At 40.4% G+C, this 19,097-nt stretch overlaps 1 protein-coding gene across 1 annotated transcript; it reads left to right on the plus strand.

The window, feature by feature from the left end:
• Window positions 1-4,084: 4,084 nt before the first annotated feature.
• LOC143748443 (tumor necrosis factor receptor superfamily member 11B-like) lies at window positions 4,085-10,465 on the plus strand. Its single transcript, XM_077240486.1, has 4 exons — window positions 4,085-4,110; window positions 4,290-4,671; window positions 5,699-5,875; window positions 9,875-10,465. The coding sequence occupies exons 1-4, from the start codon at window positions 4,108-4,110 to the stop codon at window positions 10,132-10,134; spliced, it is 822 nt and encodes a 273-aa protein (XP_077096601.1). The 5' UTR covers window positions 4,085-4,107; the 3' UTR covers window positions 10,135-10,465.
• The last annotated feature ends 8,632 nt before the right edge of the window (window positions 10,466-19,097 follow it).

Consider the following 19,097-nt stretch of genomic DNA (forward strand, 5'->3'; position numbering starts at 1 on the left):
AACCTCGGGAGAACCCAGACTCACTCAGTCCTCCTTTGGCCAATGAACCAACAGTGTGTGATTATGATTCAGGCAGCATTATAGGTCAGAGGTCAGATGAGATCAGAACTTTCACAATATTTATCCAGTTCATCTGGTTAGGGGTCGGAGTCATCACGCCGGTATGGAGACGAGTTTGTTGAGGTGTCCATGAGGCCTTCACAGTGTTGATGAGGCTGGCACTTCAGGGATGCGTTGTCGTCGTGTACAGGCGCAGGTCCTTCATCAGATCTGGATACGGCCTGGATCCGGCGGACTGCGGTAAACCTCGGGATGAACAGAAAGACTAATATTAGCGTAGACGCCATCCTTCTTATGATGTACAAAGCACATCAGGATTTATGGGAAGTGTTCCTGGTTCCGGCTGATCTAAACTATGCAGCCTAATATTGAATTATAGAAGGCTGTAGAGTGTTATGTGAATGCTAGGCCAAAGAGATGTGTTTTTAGTCTAGATTTGAACTGACAGACTGTGTCTGCTTCCCGGACAATGATAGGAAGATTGTTCCAAAGTTTTGGTGCTAAATAGGAAAAGGATCTACCGCCAGGAGTCGATTTATATATTCTAGGTATTATCAACTGGCCAGAGTTTTGAGATCGCAATAGACGTGAAGGACTATAATGCGTTAAGAGCTCGCTCAAGTACTGGGGAGCTAAACCATTTAGTTCTTTGTAAGTAATCAGCAATATTTTAAAATGTATACGATGTTTAATAGGAAGCAAATGCAGTGTTGACAGAACCGGGCTAATATGGTCGTACTTCCTGGTTCTGGTAAGAACTCTAGCGGCTGCGTTTTGAACTAGCTGTAGTTTGTTTATTAAGCGTGCAGGGCAACCACCCAGTAGAGCATTACAATAATCTAGCCTTGATGTCATGAACGCATGAACTAATTGTTCCGCATTTTTCATTGAAAGCTTATGACGTAATTTAGATATATTTTTAAGATGGAAAAATGCAGTTTTACAGACACTAGACACGTGACTTTCAAATGAAAGATTGGTATCAAAGAGCACACACACACACACACACACACACACACACACACACACACCGAGGTTCCTAACTGACGACGAAGACTTGACAGAGCAGCATCAAGTGTTAGACGGTATTCTAGGTTATTACGTGAGGAAGTTTTTGTCCAATAATTAGAATCTCTGTTTTTTCAGAATTAAGTAGTAGGAAATTACTAGTCATCCAGTTTTTTATATCAGCTATGCATCAGCATAACAGTGAAAACTAATGCCATGTTTCCTAATGATATCTCCTAAGCGTCGTGTGTGTGTGAGTGTGTGTGTGTGTGTGTGTGTGTGTGTGTGTGTGTGTGTGTGTGTGTGTGTGTGTGTGTGTGTGTGTGTGTGTGTGTGTGTGTGTGTGTGTGTGTGTGTGTGTGTGTGTGTGTGTGTGTGTGTGTGTGTGTGTGTGAGTGAGGGTAGCATGTACAGAGTGAACAGCAGCGGTCCTAGTACTGAGCCTTGTGGTACGCCATACTGAACTTGTGATCGATAAGACATCTCTTCATTTACTGCTACAAACTGATAGCGGTCAGATAAATATGATTTAAACCATGCTAATGCAATTCCACTAATGCCAACATAATTTAGAGTCTTTTTAAAAGAATGTTGTGGTTGATAGTGTCAAATGCAGCACTAAGATCGAGTAACACTAATAGAGAGATACAACCACGATCGGATGATTAGAGCAAATCATTTGTGACTCTAATGAGAGCTGTCTCAGTTCTATGGTGCGCTCTAAATCCTGACTGAAAATCCTCGCAGATACCATTTCCTTCAAGAAAGGAACACAGTTTTGAGGATACTGCCTTTTCTAGTATCTGTGACAGAAAAGGTAGATTCGAGATCGGCCTTTTAAACAAGCGATTTAAAGTTTGTAAAATTCACCCTCTCCTATAGCAATGAATGACTGTAAGGTTTCGTCAGGGAGACTACACTGCACTGTCTGATGCGATACTGTAGTAGACGGTTGCATAGTTATAATTTTATCCCTGATATTATCAATCTTGTAAGTAAAGAAGTTCATAAAGTAATTACTGCTGTGCTGGCTGGAAAACGTCTGGGATTGAAGCTTTATTTTTCGTTAGTTTAGCCACGGTTTCGAAATAAATACCTAGGATTATGTTTATTTTCTTCTAATTTTTAAGGCCTCTCTGTATGCGATCGAGCTCTGCTTCCATGTATTTTTCGTTGTCTACAATGATTATTAAAATCACCAACAATTAGGACTTTATCTGCAGCCAGTACTAACTCTGATAGAAATGAGCTTTATCATTTGTTCATTTGTATTATATTTGTTTTTTATTTGTTGAACATCAATTAAATTTTTACTGTTAGATGGGTTTGGAAGTTTTTTGTATTTCCTAATTCGGGGAACAGACACAGTCTATAGTTTCATAGTTTCTGTAACTGTAATGAATGATTCCAGCGTGTCGACATTAAAGTTCTGACATGAAGTCATCAGAACGAAGAGTCAATTCCGAGATCATCACCTTCATCATCTTCATCATCACCTTCATCATCTTCATCATCGCCATCATCATCATCTTCATCACCATCATCATCATCTTCTTCATCATCTTCATCATCATCATCATCCTCATCTTCATCATCTTCATCCTCATCGCCATCATCTTCATCATCATCATCATCCTCATCACCATAATCATCATCATCATCATCTTCATCACCATCATCATCACCATCATCATCGTCATCATCACCTTCATCCTCATCTTCATCATCATCTTCATCATCATCATCATCATCATCATCCTCTTCATCACCATCATCGTCGTCATCTTCATCATCATCATCATCATCATCTTCATCATCATCACCATCGTCGTCATCTTCATCGTCATCATCATCATCATCATCATCCTCTTCATCACCATCATCATCGTCGTCATCTTCATCATCATCTTCATCATCATCATCATCATCCTCTTCATCACCATCATCGTCGTCATCTTCATCATCATCATCATCCTCTTCATCATCTTCATCACCATCATCGTCGTCATCATCATCCTCCGCCTGCAGGAGGCGCTCGAGCTCAAACTGAAAAAATGAATCAGGGTTCATGTTCATCTAAAATATTCTAATAATCTAATATTCTGTGTTCTAGAAATCAAACGCAGAGTATACACAGTACAGATTGTCTCAAAACAGCTTCACTGGAAAATAACGTTGCAAAATTAATGAAGTGAATTCAGTTTCAGACAATAGAGTAAATTCTCAAATCAATAATTCATTGATAACAACATTAATATGCATGCCTTTAAGTGCACTAATTCAATAAATTACCTCATGATGGTTTTTAAGAAAAAAATATATTTTATTCAATTAATTCAGCCTTATGAAATGCATTAGAGTTGTGAGGATCTGATGGGTTTTTATCACTCTAAACAGAACTGATGATAACAACAAGATCTTCATCATATGACGAACATCGGACGATCTGTTCTCATTAAGTTATGAAAAAACATTATTTCTGAATGTTCTCTGAACGTTCTGAAACAAGAAGTAGGCTAACATTTAAAAAACGTTAATGAACATCCAACAAAAACGTCACGTGTCAAAAAAGAAACGCTCCATGAATGATGTATAAATAATGTTTTTTTGCTGATGTTTTGAGAACGTTATTAAAAAGCAGATACATTTGAACGAACGTCTGTTCATAACTTTGAGAAAACGTTTCCTGTTAACTCTGGAGTGTGTGGTTGTTTTCTGTTGCTGTGCCTCGAGTTTCTCCATTAATGTGAGTTTTCTTTTTTCAGCGGTTTTCTTCTGGAGTTTCAGCACCTCACTGTAACATTCGCGAGCATCACTTCTAAGGTATTCTCATCTGATGACTTGTTTATTTTCTCTATGTGATTGATTCCGTGTGCGTGTGCGTGTGTGTGTGAGAGAGAGAGAGAGAGAGAGAGAGAGAGAGAGAGAGAGAGAGAGAGAGTGTGTGTGTGTGTGTGTGTGTGTGAGCGAGCGAGTGAGTTCTATATAAAGCGCGCGCACCGCGCTCATCAATGAAGTCCGGCAGGCACGGCGCGCGGGATGGTGAGTGACAGATCACACCAGTTCAGTTCATGCTTATTTGTATCACGATTTTCACTTGACACATTGTTTCAAATCAGCTTTACAGAAAACCCTTGATTCGTTGTTACATTTTAGGAAGTGTTCTGTGATCAGTGTGTGAAAGTAACGTCTCATCATTCACGGATATTTCCTCTCTCCAGTTGTTTTTCTTACTGTTGGTTGTGCCGGTTCTGTCGGCTCTGGCTGCGGATGGTCACTTTCGCTTGTACCGGCGCCGGGACCCGGTGACCGGAGAGACGCTGCTGTGCGACCGCTGTGCCCCGGGGTTCCGCATGCGCGCGCACTGCACGCGCTCTCACCGGACCGAGTGTGTGCCGTGCGGCCCGGGTCTGTTCACCGAGTTCTGGAACTACATCCCGGACTGTCTGCTGTGCGACGCGTGCTCGGACCACCAGCGGGTCGCGCGCCCGTGCAACGGAACCGTGAACACGGTGTGTGAATGTGAGCCCGGATTCTACTGGGATCAGCACTTCTGCAAGAGACACACCGGGTGTAAAGCGGGTCACGGAGTCAAAGCTGCAGGTGAGATAAAGCCTACCTGAGGAAAACACACACGTGTGAGTGTGTGTGTGTGTGTGTGTGTGTTTTATAGCCTATAAGTAATTTATATACGTTAATATAACCTCAAAATGTTATTAATATCACATATTTCATTATTTTATGCCATTGAAATATATATTAAATTAATAATTAATTTGCCTACTCAAAATCTAATTTTAATAACACACATTAATTTAAAAAATGTATGAGAGAGAGTGTGTGTGTTTGTGTGTGTGTGTGTTTGTGTGTGTGTGTGTGTTTTATAGCCTATAAGTAATTTATCTTAAACTAAATTGTGTGTATATATTATACATTAATTACTCAAAATGTTCTTAATATCACACGTTTTATTATCTTATGACATTGAAATATATAGTAAATTAAAAATGAATTAGCCTACTCAAAATATTATTTTAATATCACACATTAATTTAAAAAATGTATGTATTTATGTATTTATATACAGTAAATTATTTAATTTATTACATTTAAGTTCTGCTGTGATAAAAGACAGCAAAGTTCAATAAAAGTTATTAGTTAATATACTGAATAATTCATGATTTTCAGTTTAACTATGGACACAGGTTTCTCAGAGAAAAGAAGTCACTCACTGTATTATAAACTCTCAGCTGTAACTGTGTTTTGACCTCAGCATTAAATTAAAGTATAGTGTTATTAAATGTACTTTCAGTGAAAATGTAAAAAGCGTTGCTGATTCAGTTAATAACTGTGGAAACGCATCGCATCGAGTCTGTTTACGGTTGCCATGCAACAGCTCATACACTCACACCTAAACACGAGTTCTGCGCTTGGCAACTGTAAAGTTGGACTTATGAACTCTATGATCATTATGATTAAAAGAAAATTAGTGTCTTTAACAAAACAGATGTTGTGTTTCCAGCAACAACCTGTGTTAAACCACAGTGACACACTGTCTGCGCACAGTGATTCAGCCTGAAGGAGGATTATGTGATTGTGATGCATTGTGTGTGTGTGTGTGTGTTTGCAGGGACGCCGCACAGAGACACGGTGTGTGAGGTCTGCGCAGACGGCTGGTTTGCAAACATGACACAAGCGCATGCAGTGTGTGAGCCTCACAGAACCTGCGACGCTGAGCATCGGCTGCTGCCCGGATCGCGCTGGCACGACAGTGTGTGTGCGACCTGCCAACAACTCACTGACAGCGGTACAGACGCGTTCACACTGACTCACAGCGCTTAACAAATCAAGTGTGTATTAAGTGTATTAATAAACACCCTGGCGCTTCAGAGCTTTATAATGGCAGTGGATTGCAACCATTAGATTGAAGCTCATAAAAGTGCATCTGTCCATCATAAAGTGCTCCTTATGGCTCCGGCTGGTTAATAAAGGCCTTCTGAAGCAAAATGATGAGTTTGTGTAAGAAAAATATTAATATTTAAAACTTTATAAAGTAAAATAACTAGCTTCTGGGCAAACGCACATACGGATCCGACTTAAGCCTAAAACGCAACTTATGCAACTTGTGACATCGGAAGTAACATAAATATCAGCAGTATGATAGTGCAGATGCTCATTAATGATGGACAGATGCACTTTTATGATGGATAGATGCACTTTTATGATGGACAGATGCACTTTTATGATGGATAGATGCACTTTTATGATGGACAGATGCACTTTTATGATGGACAGATGCACTTTTATGATGGATAGATGCACTTTTATGATGGATAGATTCACTTTAATGATGGACAGATGCACTTTTATGATGGACAGATGCACTTTTATGATGGACAGATGCACTTTTATGATGGACAGATGCACTTTTATGATGGACAGACGCACTTTTATGATGGACAGATGCACTTTTATGATGGATAGATGCACTTTAATGATGGACAGATGCACTTTTATGATGGATAGATGCACTTTTATGATGGATAGATGCACTTTTATGATGGACAGATGCACTTTTATGATGGACAGATGCACTTTTATGATGGACAGATGCACTTTTATGATGGACAGATGCACTTTTATGATGGACAGATGCACTTTTATGATGGACAGATGCACTTTTATGATGGATATATGCACTTGTATGATGGATAGATGCACTTTTATGATGGACAGATGCACTTTTATGATGGACAGATGCACTTTTATGATGGACAGATGCACTTTTATGATGGACAGATGCACTTTTATGATGGATAGATGCACTTTTATGATGGACAGATGCACTTTTATGATGGACAGATGCACTTTTATGATGGATAGATGCACTTTTATGATGGATAGATTCACTTTAATGATGGACAGATGCACTTTTATGATGGACAGATGCACTTTTATGATGGATAGATGCACTTTTATGATGGATAGATTCACTTTAATGATGGACAGATGCACTTTTATGATGGATAGATGCACTTTTATGATGGACAGATGCACTTTTATGATGGATAGATGCACTTTTATGATGGACAGATGCACTTTTATGATGGACAGATGCACTTTTATGATGGACAGATGCACTTTTATGATGGACAGATGCACTTTTATGATGGAGAGATGCACTTTAATGATGGATAGATGCACTTTTATGATGGACAGATGCACTTTTATGATGGATAGATGCACTTTTATGATGGACAGATGCACTTTTATGATGGACAGATGCACTTTTATGATGGACAGATGCACTTTTATGATGGATATATGCACTTTTATGATGGACAGATGCACTTTTATGATGGACAGATGCACTTTTATGATGGATAGATGCACTTTTATGATGGATAGATTCACTTTAATGATGGACAGATGCACTTTTATGATGGATAGATGCACTTTTATGATGGACAGATGCACTTTTATGATGGATAGATGCACTTTTATGATGGACAGATGCACTTTTATGATGGACAGATGCACTTTTATGATGGACAGATGCACTTTTATGATGGAGAGATGCACTTTAATGATGGATAGATGCACTTTTATGATGGACAGATGCACTTTTATGATGGACAGATGCACTTTTATGATGGATAGATGCACTTTTATGATGGATAGATGCACTTTTATGATGGATAGATGCACTTTTATGATGGATAGATGCACTTTAATGATGGATAGATGCACTTTTATGATGGATAGATGCACTTTTATGATGGATAGATGCACTTTTATGATGGATAGATGCACTTTTATGATGGACAGATGCACTTTTATGATGGATAGATGCACTTTTATGATGGACAGATGCACTTTTATGATGGATAGATGCACTTTTATGATGGACAGATGCACTTTTATGATGGACAGATGCACTTTTATGATGGACAGATGCACTTTAATGATGGATAGATGCACTTTTATGATGGACAGATGCACTTTTATGATGGACAGATGCACTTTTATGATGATAGATGCACTTTTATGATGGATAGATGCACTTTTATGATGGATAGATGCACTTTTATGATGGATAGATGCACTTTTATGATGGACAGATGCACTTTTATGATGGATAGATGCACTTTTATGATGGACAGATGCACTTTTATGATGGATAAATGCACTTTTATGATGGATAGATGCACTTTTATGATGGATAGATGCACTTTTATGATGGATAGATGCACTTTAATGATGGATAGATGCACTTTTATGATGGATAGATGCACTTTTATGATGGATAGATGCACTTTTATGATGGACAGATGCACTTTTATGATGGACAGATGCACTTTTATGATGGACAGATGCACTTTTATGATGGAGAGATGCACTTTAATGATGGATAGATGCACTTTTATGATGGACAGATGCACTTTTATGATGGATAGATGCACTTTTATGATGGACAGATGCACTTTTATGATGGATAAATGCACTTTTATGATGGATAGATGCACTTTTATGATGGACAGATGCACTTTTATGATGGATAAATGCACTTTTATGATGGATAGATGCACTTTTATGATGGACAGATGCACTTTTATGATGGATAGATGCACTTTAATGATGGATAGATGCACTTTTATGATGGACAGATGCACTTTTATGATGGATAGATGCACTTTTATGATGGATAGATGCACTTTTATGATGGATAGATGCACTTTTATGATGGATAGATGCACTTTTATGATGGACAGATGCACTTTTATGATGGATAGACACTTTTATGATGGATAGATGCACTTTTATGATGGACAGATGCACTTTTATGATGGATAGACACTTTTATGATGGATAGATGCACTTTAATGATGGATAGATGCACTTTTATGATGGATAGATGCACTTTAATGATGGATAGATGCACTTTTATGATGGACAGATGCACTTTTATGATGGATAGACACTTTTATGATGGATAGATGTACTTTAATGATGGACAGATGCACTTTTATGATGGACAGATGCACTTTTATGATGGACAGATGCACTTTTATGATGGATAGACACACTTTTATGATGGACAGATGCACTTTTATGATGGATAGATGCACTTTTATGATGGATAGATGCACTTTTATGATGGATAGACACTTTTATGATGGATAGATGTACTTAAATGATGGACAGATGCACTTTTTTGATGGATAGACACTTTTATGATGGATAGATGTACTTTAATGATGGACAGATGCACTTTTATGATGGATAGACACACTTTTATGATGGATAGATGCACTTTAATGATGGACAGATGCACTTTTATGATGGATAGATGCACTTTTATGATGGATAGATGCACTTTTATGATGGACAGATGCACTTTAATGACGGACAGATGCAGTTTTATGATGGATAGATGCACTTTTATGATGGATAGATGTACTTTTATGACGGATAGATGCACTTTTATGATGGATAGATGTACTTTTATGATGGATAGATGCACTTTTATGATGGATAGATGTACTTTTATGATGGATAGATGCACTGATGGACACATGCACTTTTATGAGCTTCAATCTGATGGTTGCAATCCACTGCCATTATAAAGCTCGGAAGCATCAGGGTGTTTATTAATATAACTCTGATTGTATTCGTCTGAAAGAAGAATGTCATATACACCTAGCATGTCTTGAGGGAGAGTAAATCATGGGCTAATTTTAATTTTTAGGTGAACTTTCCCTTTAAAGCACATCCTTACATTCATACGCTGGTGTTTTTCCTCCAGGTTGGGCACGTTTACTCGAGCCGGTTCTGACCGGTCTGCACATTCAGTACAAGATTCCCATCCTGCGTCTGAAGCACTTAGTGGACCGCCGTCTGCAGAAGAAACTCCGCAAGAGAGACGTGCTCCGGGTGGCTGATGGTTCCTCAGAGCTGCTGGACCTTCCCATGATTCGCGAGGATTCGGATCTGTGTTATTTAGCTAACAGAATTTCACACAGAGTCCGCAGTTTCCAGCAGCGCTGCAGTAACACGACAGTGTGAGACGTGAAGCCTCTGCTGCTCTGCTTCCAGTCTGATGTCTTTCACCTGCTTTTTAAAAAAATGAGTGAGATTTTGTTCACTTACATTAAAGATTTGGTTTCTGTTACACTAAATGATGCTGGATGTATGATGTATTTGAGAACTTTAGAATGTGTCCGGTCAATAAATTTCAAATGCACTGTATTCACGTTTTTGAAGGAGACTCAACTGTTTTGTAAATATTAGATTTTTTGGGGGGGTTTTACATTGAAACTTTGATCTCTATTTATTATTTAATTTTTTTAACTAAACTGTATAATGCAAAACAGCTCCATTAAAAACAGTGAAAAGAGTTTCTTGTGGTTGTGAAATATATTAAATATTCCATTGTTTTTCTTTGAATTACTGCACTCATATGAACCTGAAAACAGTCTATTGATAAGAGTGTATATATATATATATATATATATATATATATATATATATATAATTACCTATATGTCACAGATGGTTCCACAATGAAGTAGAGGTTCCGTTAGCAGCAGTCGGTTACACTTTATTTTAAGGTGTCTTTTTTACAGTGCAATTATATATTTAAGTACTGAGTAATATTAATTAACGTACTTACTATAGGATTAGAGTTTGGCTAAGGGTTAGTTCAATGTAATTATGCAAAATTTTCTGTGATTACTATGGTACGTACATGTAACACATAATAAGGACAAATATAATGTTGTAATATTGTCAAATAAAGTGTTACCCAGCAGTCTAAGGCCTGGGACACACTAGCGAGATCTCACAGAAACTCGAGTGATCAAATGTGACAGTATAGACGTGGCTTATGCACTTTGCAGCATGAGCTAGGGGTTAGTTGGTAATTAATTGTTATTTCTAGCAGCAATCTGGCTAATGCTAATGCAGATGTTACATGATGTTAGACTCCACTTTCGAGACATGTTTGTGGCTGTCATGTTTAAGCTATAAAAGCATGCAACGGTTGGTGCCTCTTGCTCACTCTCATTGGCTATTTGGGTATGCTGTCGGAGGCAGCCTAATCAAGAGTCTTGAATATCAAACATGTTTAACAAACTAAACTGAACAGAGGGTTTAAATACACAGAGACTAAACAAGACTAGACACGGTGCGGAGGACTAATCAAAAACCAAAGCAACCAATTAAGAGCAGGAACATACATGCAGATGAAACAGAAACACAGGGAAACAGGGCAAAAGCAACTAAATCCCAAAAGAAACAGAACATAAACCTGACATAACTTCTCCCTCATGGAAGGTGCATCCTTGCACAGAAACTACACCTTAGTGTAGAAACAAACACTAAGAAAAACAGAAACATAGTTCATTGGAGGAGGTGCAGTGGGCAGGATAAAGGAGCAGAAGATGGAGGAAGGAGCCAGGAGTGACCCAGGAACCAAGGGGATGAAGACCCGGGGTGACACTGTAAGCTGGAGGGCCGAGACGAAGCCACAGCCTCACGGAACCGAGGAGGAGACAGGGGCTCTGCAGAATGAGGCAGAGCCAGAGGGTAACCGGAGACCCAGAAGTCTGAGGTGAAGCCAGAGGAACAAGGAAGCCCAGCGGAGTCCAACAGATGGAGCTGGTGGAACTGAGGGAGAGTGGAGCCAATGTGGATCTGATGGATCGGAGGGCCGATGAGGAGTCCAGGCTCGGAGGCTCGAGGTGAGCCAGGGGATCGACTCCAGGGAAGGGCTGGAGACCAGGAAGACCAAAGCTGATCTGTGTAGCTGGACGGGTTTACTAAAAGGAGGAGCTGGGGAGCTGAAGGGAGCCAGTGGAGGCAGGGCCGAGGAACTGAGGACAGAGGAGGAGGGAGTCATAGGCTGGGCAGGACCAGCAGTGATGAAGGAGGCTTGAGGCTGGGGGCAGAACCAGCAGTGATGAAGGAGACTTGAGGCTGGGGGCAGGACAAAAAGTGATGAAGGAGGCTTGAGGCTGGGGACAGAACCAGCAGTGATGAAGGAGGCTTGAGGCTGGGGACAGAACCAGCAGTGATGAAGGAGAATTGAAGCTGGGGGCAGAACCAGCAGTGATGAAGGAGGCTTGAGGCTGGGGGCAGAACGAGCAGTGATGAAGGAGGCTTGAGCCTGGGGACAGAACCAGCAGTGATGAAGGAGGCTTGAGGCTGGGGACAGAACCAGCAGTGATGAAGGAGAATTGAAGCTGGGGGCAGAACCAGCAGTGATGAAGGAGGCTTGAGGCTGGGGGCAGAACCAGCAGTGATGAAGGAGACTTGAGGCTGGGGGCAGAACCAGCAGTGATGAAGGAGACTTGAGGCTGGGGGCAGAACCAGCAGTGATGAAGGAGGCTTGAGGCTGGGGGCAGAACCAGCAGTGATGAAGGAGGCTTGAGGCTGGGGGCAGAACCAGCAGTGATGAAGGAGACTTGAGGCTGGGGGCAGAACCAGCAGTGATGAAGGAGACTTGAGGCTGGGGACAGAACAAGCAGTGATGAAGGAGGCTTGAGGCTGGGGCCAGAACCAGCAGTGATGAAGGAGACTTGAGGCTGAGGGCAGAACCAACAGTGATGAAGGAGACTTGAGGCTGGGGCAGAACCAGCAGTGATGCAGGAGACTTGAGGCTGGGGCCAGAACCAGCAGTGATGAAGGAGACTTGAGGCTGGGGGCAGGACCAAAAGTGATGAAGGAGGCTTGAGGCTGGGGGCAGAACCAGCAGTGATGAAGGAGGCTTGAGGCTGGGGGCAGAACCAGCAGTGATGAAGGAGGCTTGAGGCTGGGGGCAGAAACAGCAGTGATGAAGGCGACTTGAGGCTGGGGGCAGAACCAGCAGTGATGAAGGAGGCTTGAGGCTGGGGGCAGAACAAGCAGTGATGAAGGAGGCTTGAGGCTGGGGGCAGAACCAGCAGTGATGAAGGAGGCTTGAGGCTGGGGGCAGAACCAGCAGTGATGAAGGAGGATTGAGGCTGGGGGCAGAAACAGCAGTGATGAAGGAGACTTGAGGCTGGGGGCAGAACCAGTAGTGATGAAGGAGGCTTGAGGCTGGGGGCAGAACAAGCAGTGATGAAGGAGACTTGAGGCTGGGGGCAGAACCAGCAGTGATGAAGGAGACTTGAGGCTGGGGGCAGAACCAGCAGTGATGAAGTAGACTTGAGCCTGGGGGCAGAACCAGCAGTGATGAAGGAGACTTGAGGCTGGGGACAGAACCAGCAGTGATGAAGTAGGCTTGAGCCTGGGGGCAGAACCAGCAGTGATGAAGGAGGCTTGAGGCTTGGGGCAGAACCAGCAGTGATGAAGGAGGCTTGAGGCTGAGGCCAGAACCAGCAGTGATGAAGGAGGCTTGAGGCTGGGGGCAGAACCAGCAGTGATGAAGGAGGCTTGAGGCTGGGGGCAGGACGAAAAAGTGATGAAGGAGCCTTGAGGCTGGGGGCAGAACCAGCAGTGATGAAGGAGGCTTGAGGCTGGGGGCAGAACCAGCAGTGATGAAGGAGGCTTGAGGCTGGGGGCAGAACCAGCAGGGATGAAGGAGGCTTGAGGCTGGGGGCAGAGCCAGCAGTGATGAAGGAGGCTTGAGGCTGGGGGCAGAGCCAGCAGTGATGAAGGAGGCTTGAGGCTGGGGGCAGAACCAGCAGGGATGAAGGAGGCTTGAGGCTGGGGGCAGAGCCAGCAGTGATGAAGGAGGCTTGAGGCTGGGGGCAGAACCAGCAGTGAAGAAGGAGGCTTGAGGGAGGCTGGGGGCTGAACAGAAAACTGAACAGAAAACTGCTGCAAATGAAACAAAGTTCAGCGTCTCATCCTGAAGCACACAGTTGAATCGTCTTCATTAAAAGTAATAAATTATCCCACCAATGCTGAAGCCTCTCTCTCTCTCTCTCTCTCCAATTGCGGTCTTTGGTCTTGATGTTGCTTTCTTTGACGTGAACGCTGTTAAATTTGCATAAAGCGCAGGAATTGAATTTTGCAGGAGACAGTTCCGTTGCCCATTGTAAATGTAACATTTTTAACAAAACGGATAGCTATCTAACCATTTAAAACGCATGAATGACCAGGTGTAAACAGGCCCTCTGGAAATCTGTTATTCAAAGTCTAATTTTAAGCTGGAAACAAGCAAACTAACGGATTTTGACAAAAGTAAAACAAATTGTATGAAAAATTGCTTCAGAAATAGGCCCTTTTAAGGTTCTGCACCATTTCTATGTTAGCCAATATGAATATTTAAAATATGTGTATTTATACATATTGGGGTGGGGTTATGGCACAGTGATAAACACTTAAAAATGGCACTTCAAGACAAAAAAGTTGCCGACCCCTGGTATAGAGTATAAAAATAATAGTAAAATAAGGTTTGGAATGGTTTTAAAAGCTTGAAGGAAGACACACACACACACACACACACACAGGTTGATGGTCAGTGTCATTAGTGTGACATTCAAATACTGTACTTCCAGTGTGCTCACATGCAAACCCAGATCATTTATTCCTCTTTCGTGTGAATATGCCTCATTTGCATGTGGTTATGATTACCGCATGGTGTTTTGTTGGGCTCCTGAAGCGCCTTGTTTGGAAACTCTGAGGATCTGGAATCCGGGACATGCCTGGCATGTCAGTGACGTGTTGAAGCAAGCATGATGATGTCACATCATATTGTTTCCAGTTCATGTTTCAAACCCCACATCACGGTAGTCGAAACTAAAAAAGAAACAAGAGAAAGTTTCCTCTTCGTAAAGAATAGAAACCAGAGCTTCTGTTTTCTCACATCAGAAATCAAAGTTCTTCGCATGAGTGTTTAGTTGAGTGTTTCCCCCTTTTCTTTTTAAAGGGGGAAATGTTTTCAATGGATTTTATCTGGGCCTTTCCCTTTATGTTCATCATTAACTGTAATTACGGTTAGTGGCTCCGTGGCTCATTTGATTAGAAAATGTATTGCGCGTCAGCGACGGTCTATATCGGGATGTACTCAAATTTATCAAGAGTTGGTGTTTGTGCTTCTTCGGTACCTGTGAATGAGGCTGTGTGTGTTTCTTTGCATACTGCTATTCTTGGAACTTATTTAATTTAATTTTTATTTGCAAAAACAAACACGCTTAATATGTACAAACCCAGGTTATAGGAAACGTTCCCAAACATCCCAAACATTCTTCCAGTGCACTGTAAAATCCAACAGTTGTTCTAACTAACACTTTTTAGTTAACGTTACTTAATGTCTTAATCTAGTAATCTGTCCTATTCACATACTATGCCTTTTATTAAGAAAACCCAAGTTAAGATTAATTGATTGGTTTAAGGCTATTCTTATTAGCCGTTCACTCCTCTTCGACGGTTATCTTTCTCTAGTTGCATTCACTCATTTCCCAAAGTCATCTTGAAAAGTTAATTGACAATATAACTGAAAAATTTGAGAGAACATCACATAAACTGACTTCATAAATTTATGTTGATTTTCCTAAAAGGTTTTTGTTTGAACTCACTATTATGGTGAACAGTGTTCCCTTTTAAACTTAATTTATATTATTGTAATTTTCTTCTTAGTGAAGCAGCGATGCAACAATAAATTCAATTCAATTCAATTCAAATTTATTTGTAACGCGCTTTTCACAATACACATTGTCTCAGAGCAGCTTTACAGAAAGTGCATTTCGGAAATGTACATAGAAAAATACAGTTAGTTAATCATGTATTAATTTAGGGCATAACATATCGCCAGCGTTGAGTCATCTCTTCACAGGCGTCGAGTCGTCTCATCGCAGGTGTTTGGGCAACTGAAGTCTCTGTGAGAGTCTGGATACAAACTGGAGCTGACGAACGCTATTTAGGAATAGGCTCAGGAAGGCTATTCCAGAGTTTTGGAGCTAAATGCGAGAACGCCCTCCCTCCTTTAGTGGACTTAGATATCCTAGGAATGACCAGAAGCCTCGAATTTAGTGATCTTAAAGAGCGCGATGGATTGTATGGCGATAGAAGGTCCATTAAATACACAGGAGCTAAACCATTTAGGGCTTTATAGGTCAGTAGGAATACTTTGTAATTGATACGGAACTTAATAGGTAACCAGTGTAGAGATGATAAAATAGGTGTTATATGATCATATTTTCTTGATCTAGTAAGAACTCTAGCAGCTGCATTTTGCACTAACTGTAGCTTGTTTATTGAGGATGCAGGACAACCAGCTAATAAAGCATTACAGTAATCTAGTCTTGAGGTCATGAATGCATGAACTAACTTTTCTGCATCAGAAACAGATAGCATGTTACGTAGCTTAGCAATGTTTCTAAGGTGGAAAAAGGCTGTTCTTGTAATATAGGAAATATGATTTTCGAAAGTCAAGTTGCGGTCTAGTATAACACCCAGGTCTTTTACTGTAGTGGATAAAGTAACAGGACATCCTTCTAAATTAAAGTTGTATTGTAAGGGATTTTGTGGGTAGTTTTTGGACCAATAAGTAATACCTCCGTTTTATCTGAATTTAATAGCAGGAAATTACACGTCATCCAGCATTTTATATCATTTAGACACTCTGTCAATTTAGATGAGTTAGTGTTTTCATCTGGTCGTGATGAGATATATAATTGAGTGTCATCAGCATAACAGTGGAAATTAATTCCATGTTTTCTTATAATATTACCAAGTGGCAGCATATATATTGAGAATAGCAGAGGGCCTAACACCGATCCTTGCGGCACTCCATAGTCTACTGACGTTATCTTTGATTTTTCCCCATTTAAACAGACAAAATGGTAATGGTCTGATAAGTACGATCTAAACCAGCTTAATGCCTGTCCCTGAACACCAGTGTAGTTTTGTAGTCGATCCAAGAGTATTTTATGATCGATAGTGTCGAACGCAGCGCTTAGATCGAGTAGAACTAGTATTGAGATACAGCCTTGGTCAGAAGCTAAAAGTAAATCATTTGTAATTTTAACTAGCGCAGTTTCTGTGCTATGATGCGGTCTGAATCCTGACTGGAATTTTTCATAGATATCATTTTCTTGCAAGAAAGAGCACAATTGAGCGGACACAATTTTTTCTAGTATTTTAGACATAAATGGAAGATTTGAAATGGGTCTGTAATTTGCTAAGTTATTTGGATCTAATTGCGGTTTCTTAATGAGAGGTTTTATTACTGCCAGCTTGAATATTTTTGGAACATGACCTAAAAATAAAGACGAGTTAATAATATTAAGAAGAGGCTCTTCCACTACAGGTAACACTTCTTTCAGTAGTTTAGTGGGTATTGGATCTAATAAACATGTTGTTGGTTTAGATGCAATGATAAGTTTATTTAGCTCTTCCTGTCCTATAGTTGTAAAGCGGTGTAGTTGTTCTAGAGGGGCCATAATTGAGGCTGAATCATAAGACATCATAGAGGATTGTATATTTACAATTGTGTTACGGATGCTTTCTATTTTCTCATTGAAGTAATTCATAAAATCATTACTACTATATTGTAATGGAATATTTTGCTCTGGTGATGTCTGTTTATTTGTTAGTCTAGCCACGGTGTTGAATAAAAACCTTGGATTATTTTGGTTATTTTCTATGAGTTTGTGGAGATGCTCAGCACTGGCTGCTTTTAGAGCCTTTTTATAACGTGACATACTGTCTTTCCACGCGATTCTAAAGACCTCTAAATTAGTTTGTTTCCATTTACGCTCTAAGTTACGAGTTTCTCTCTTGATTGCATGCGTAACACTGTTGTACCAAGGTGCTTTAGTTTTCTCTCTAACCTTTTTTAATCTAATTGGTGCAACAATATCTAGTGTACTAGAGAACATGGTGCTCAAACTGCTAGTCATTTCCTCTAGTTCATCTGTTTGTTTGGGTGCACTGCGCAGCTGAGATAGATCAGGTAAGCTATTTGAGAATCTATCTATAGTGGTTGGAAGGATTGTTCTGCCTGGTCGATAACGTGGCGCAACATGACAAATTTCAGCAGTACGTATTATACAAGTTACCATGTAATGATCAGTGAGATCGTCACTTTGCGGTATAATATTTATATCAGTTGGATTGGTTCCATATGATAAAATTAAATCTAGTGTATGATTTAGACGATGAGTGGGACCGCTGACGTTTTGCGTGACCCCAAAGGAGTTTAATAAATCTGTAAACGCAGTCCCTAACGCATCATTTGTATTATCTACGTGTATGTTAAAGTCTCCAACAATTATTGCTTTATCGACATTGACCAATAGATCTGAGAGAAAGTATGCAAACTCTTTTAGGAAGTCAGCATAGGGCCCTGGAGGTCTATATAGGGTAGCCAAGGCTAGAGATAATATGGATTTGTTTCTTGCATCTAAGAGCGTAACATTTAGCACAAGTACTTCAAATGAATTAAACCTGTGACCTGTTTTCTGAGTAACATTAAGAATATCTCTATAGATTGTTGCAACACCGCCGCCACGACCGATCAGACGGGGCTCATGCTTATAACAGTATCCTGGTGGAGTGGACTCATTTAGACCGAAATAATCATTTGGTTTAAGCCAGGTTTCAGTAAGGCAAAGTACATCGAAACTATTATCTGTGACCATTTCATTTACAATAACCGCCTTAGGTGTGAGCGATCTAATGTTTAGAAGACCTAGCTTTAGAAATTGTTTTTGTTCACTGATATTTAGATTTTCAGGTTTAATTACAATAAGATTTTTGCTAGATCCTACACTAGATTTATTGTTTGGCCTCACTAAGCGAGGAATAGACACAGTTTCTATATAATGTTCTACACTACTTATTAGGGTTGTAACGGTATACCGGTATGGCGGTTTATCGCGATATTGACTTGTACGATTATCATATCGTGAACATTTGCTTATCCACGGTTTTGGAAAAAAAAATAAAGCAGATCTCAAATGCGCATATGCAACTTATTTCCACTTGACTACTCCACCTATACATGTGCAATGGAGAAAATGTCTGAGACTGAGGCTGCGAATACTTTGGGTATCCGAAAAACGAACGTGGGTTTTTCCTTGAAGATTGATATCCAGTTG

Source organism: Siphateles boraxobius, unplaced genomic scaffold (assembly GCF_051911475.1).
Source record: "Siphateles boraxobius isolate OS27281-9 unplaced genomic scaffold, OSU_SipBor_1 234, whole genome shotgun sequence".
Lineage (NCBI taxonomy): Eukaryota > Metazoa > Chordata > Actinopteri > Cypriniformes > Leuciscidae > Siphateles > Siphateles boraxobius.

Excerpts from the sequence above, each read along its gene's own strand:
- LOC143748443 (XM_077240486.1), top strand. Across the intron at positions 4,672-5,698 it reads TCACGGAGTCAAAGCTGCAG|GGACGCCGCACAGAGACACG; the intron begins GTGAGATAAAGC and ends GTGTGTTTGCAG. Across the intron at positions 5,876-9,874 it reads CCAACAACTCACTGACAGCG|GTTGGGCACGTTTACTCGAG; the intron begins GTACAGACGCGT and ends TTTTTCCTCCAG.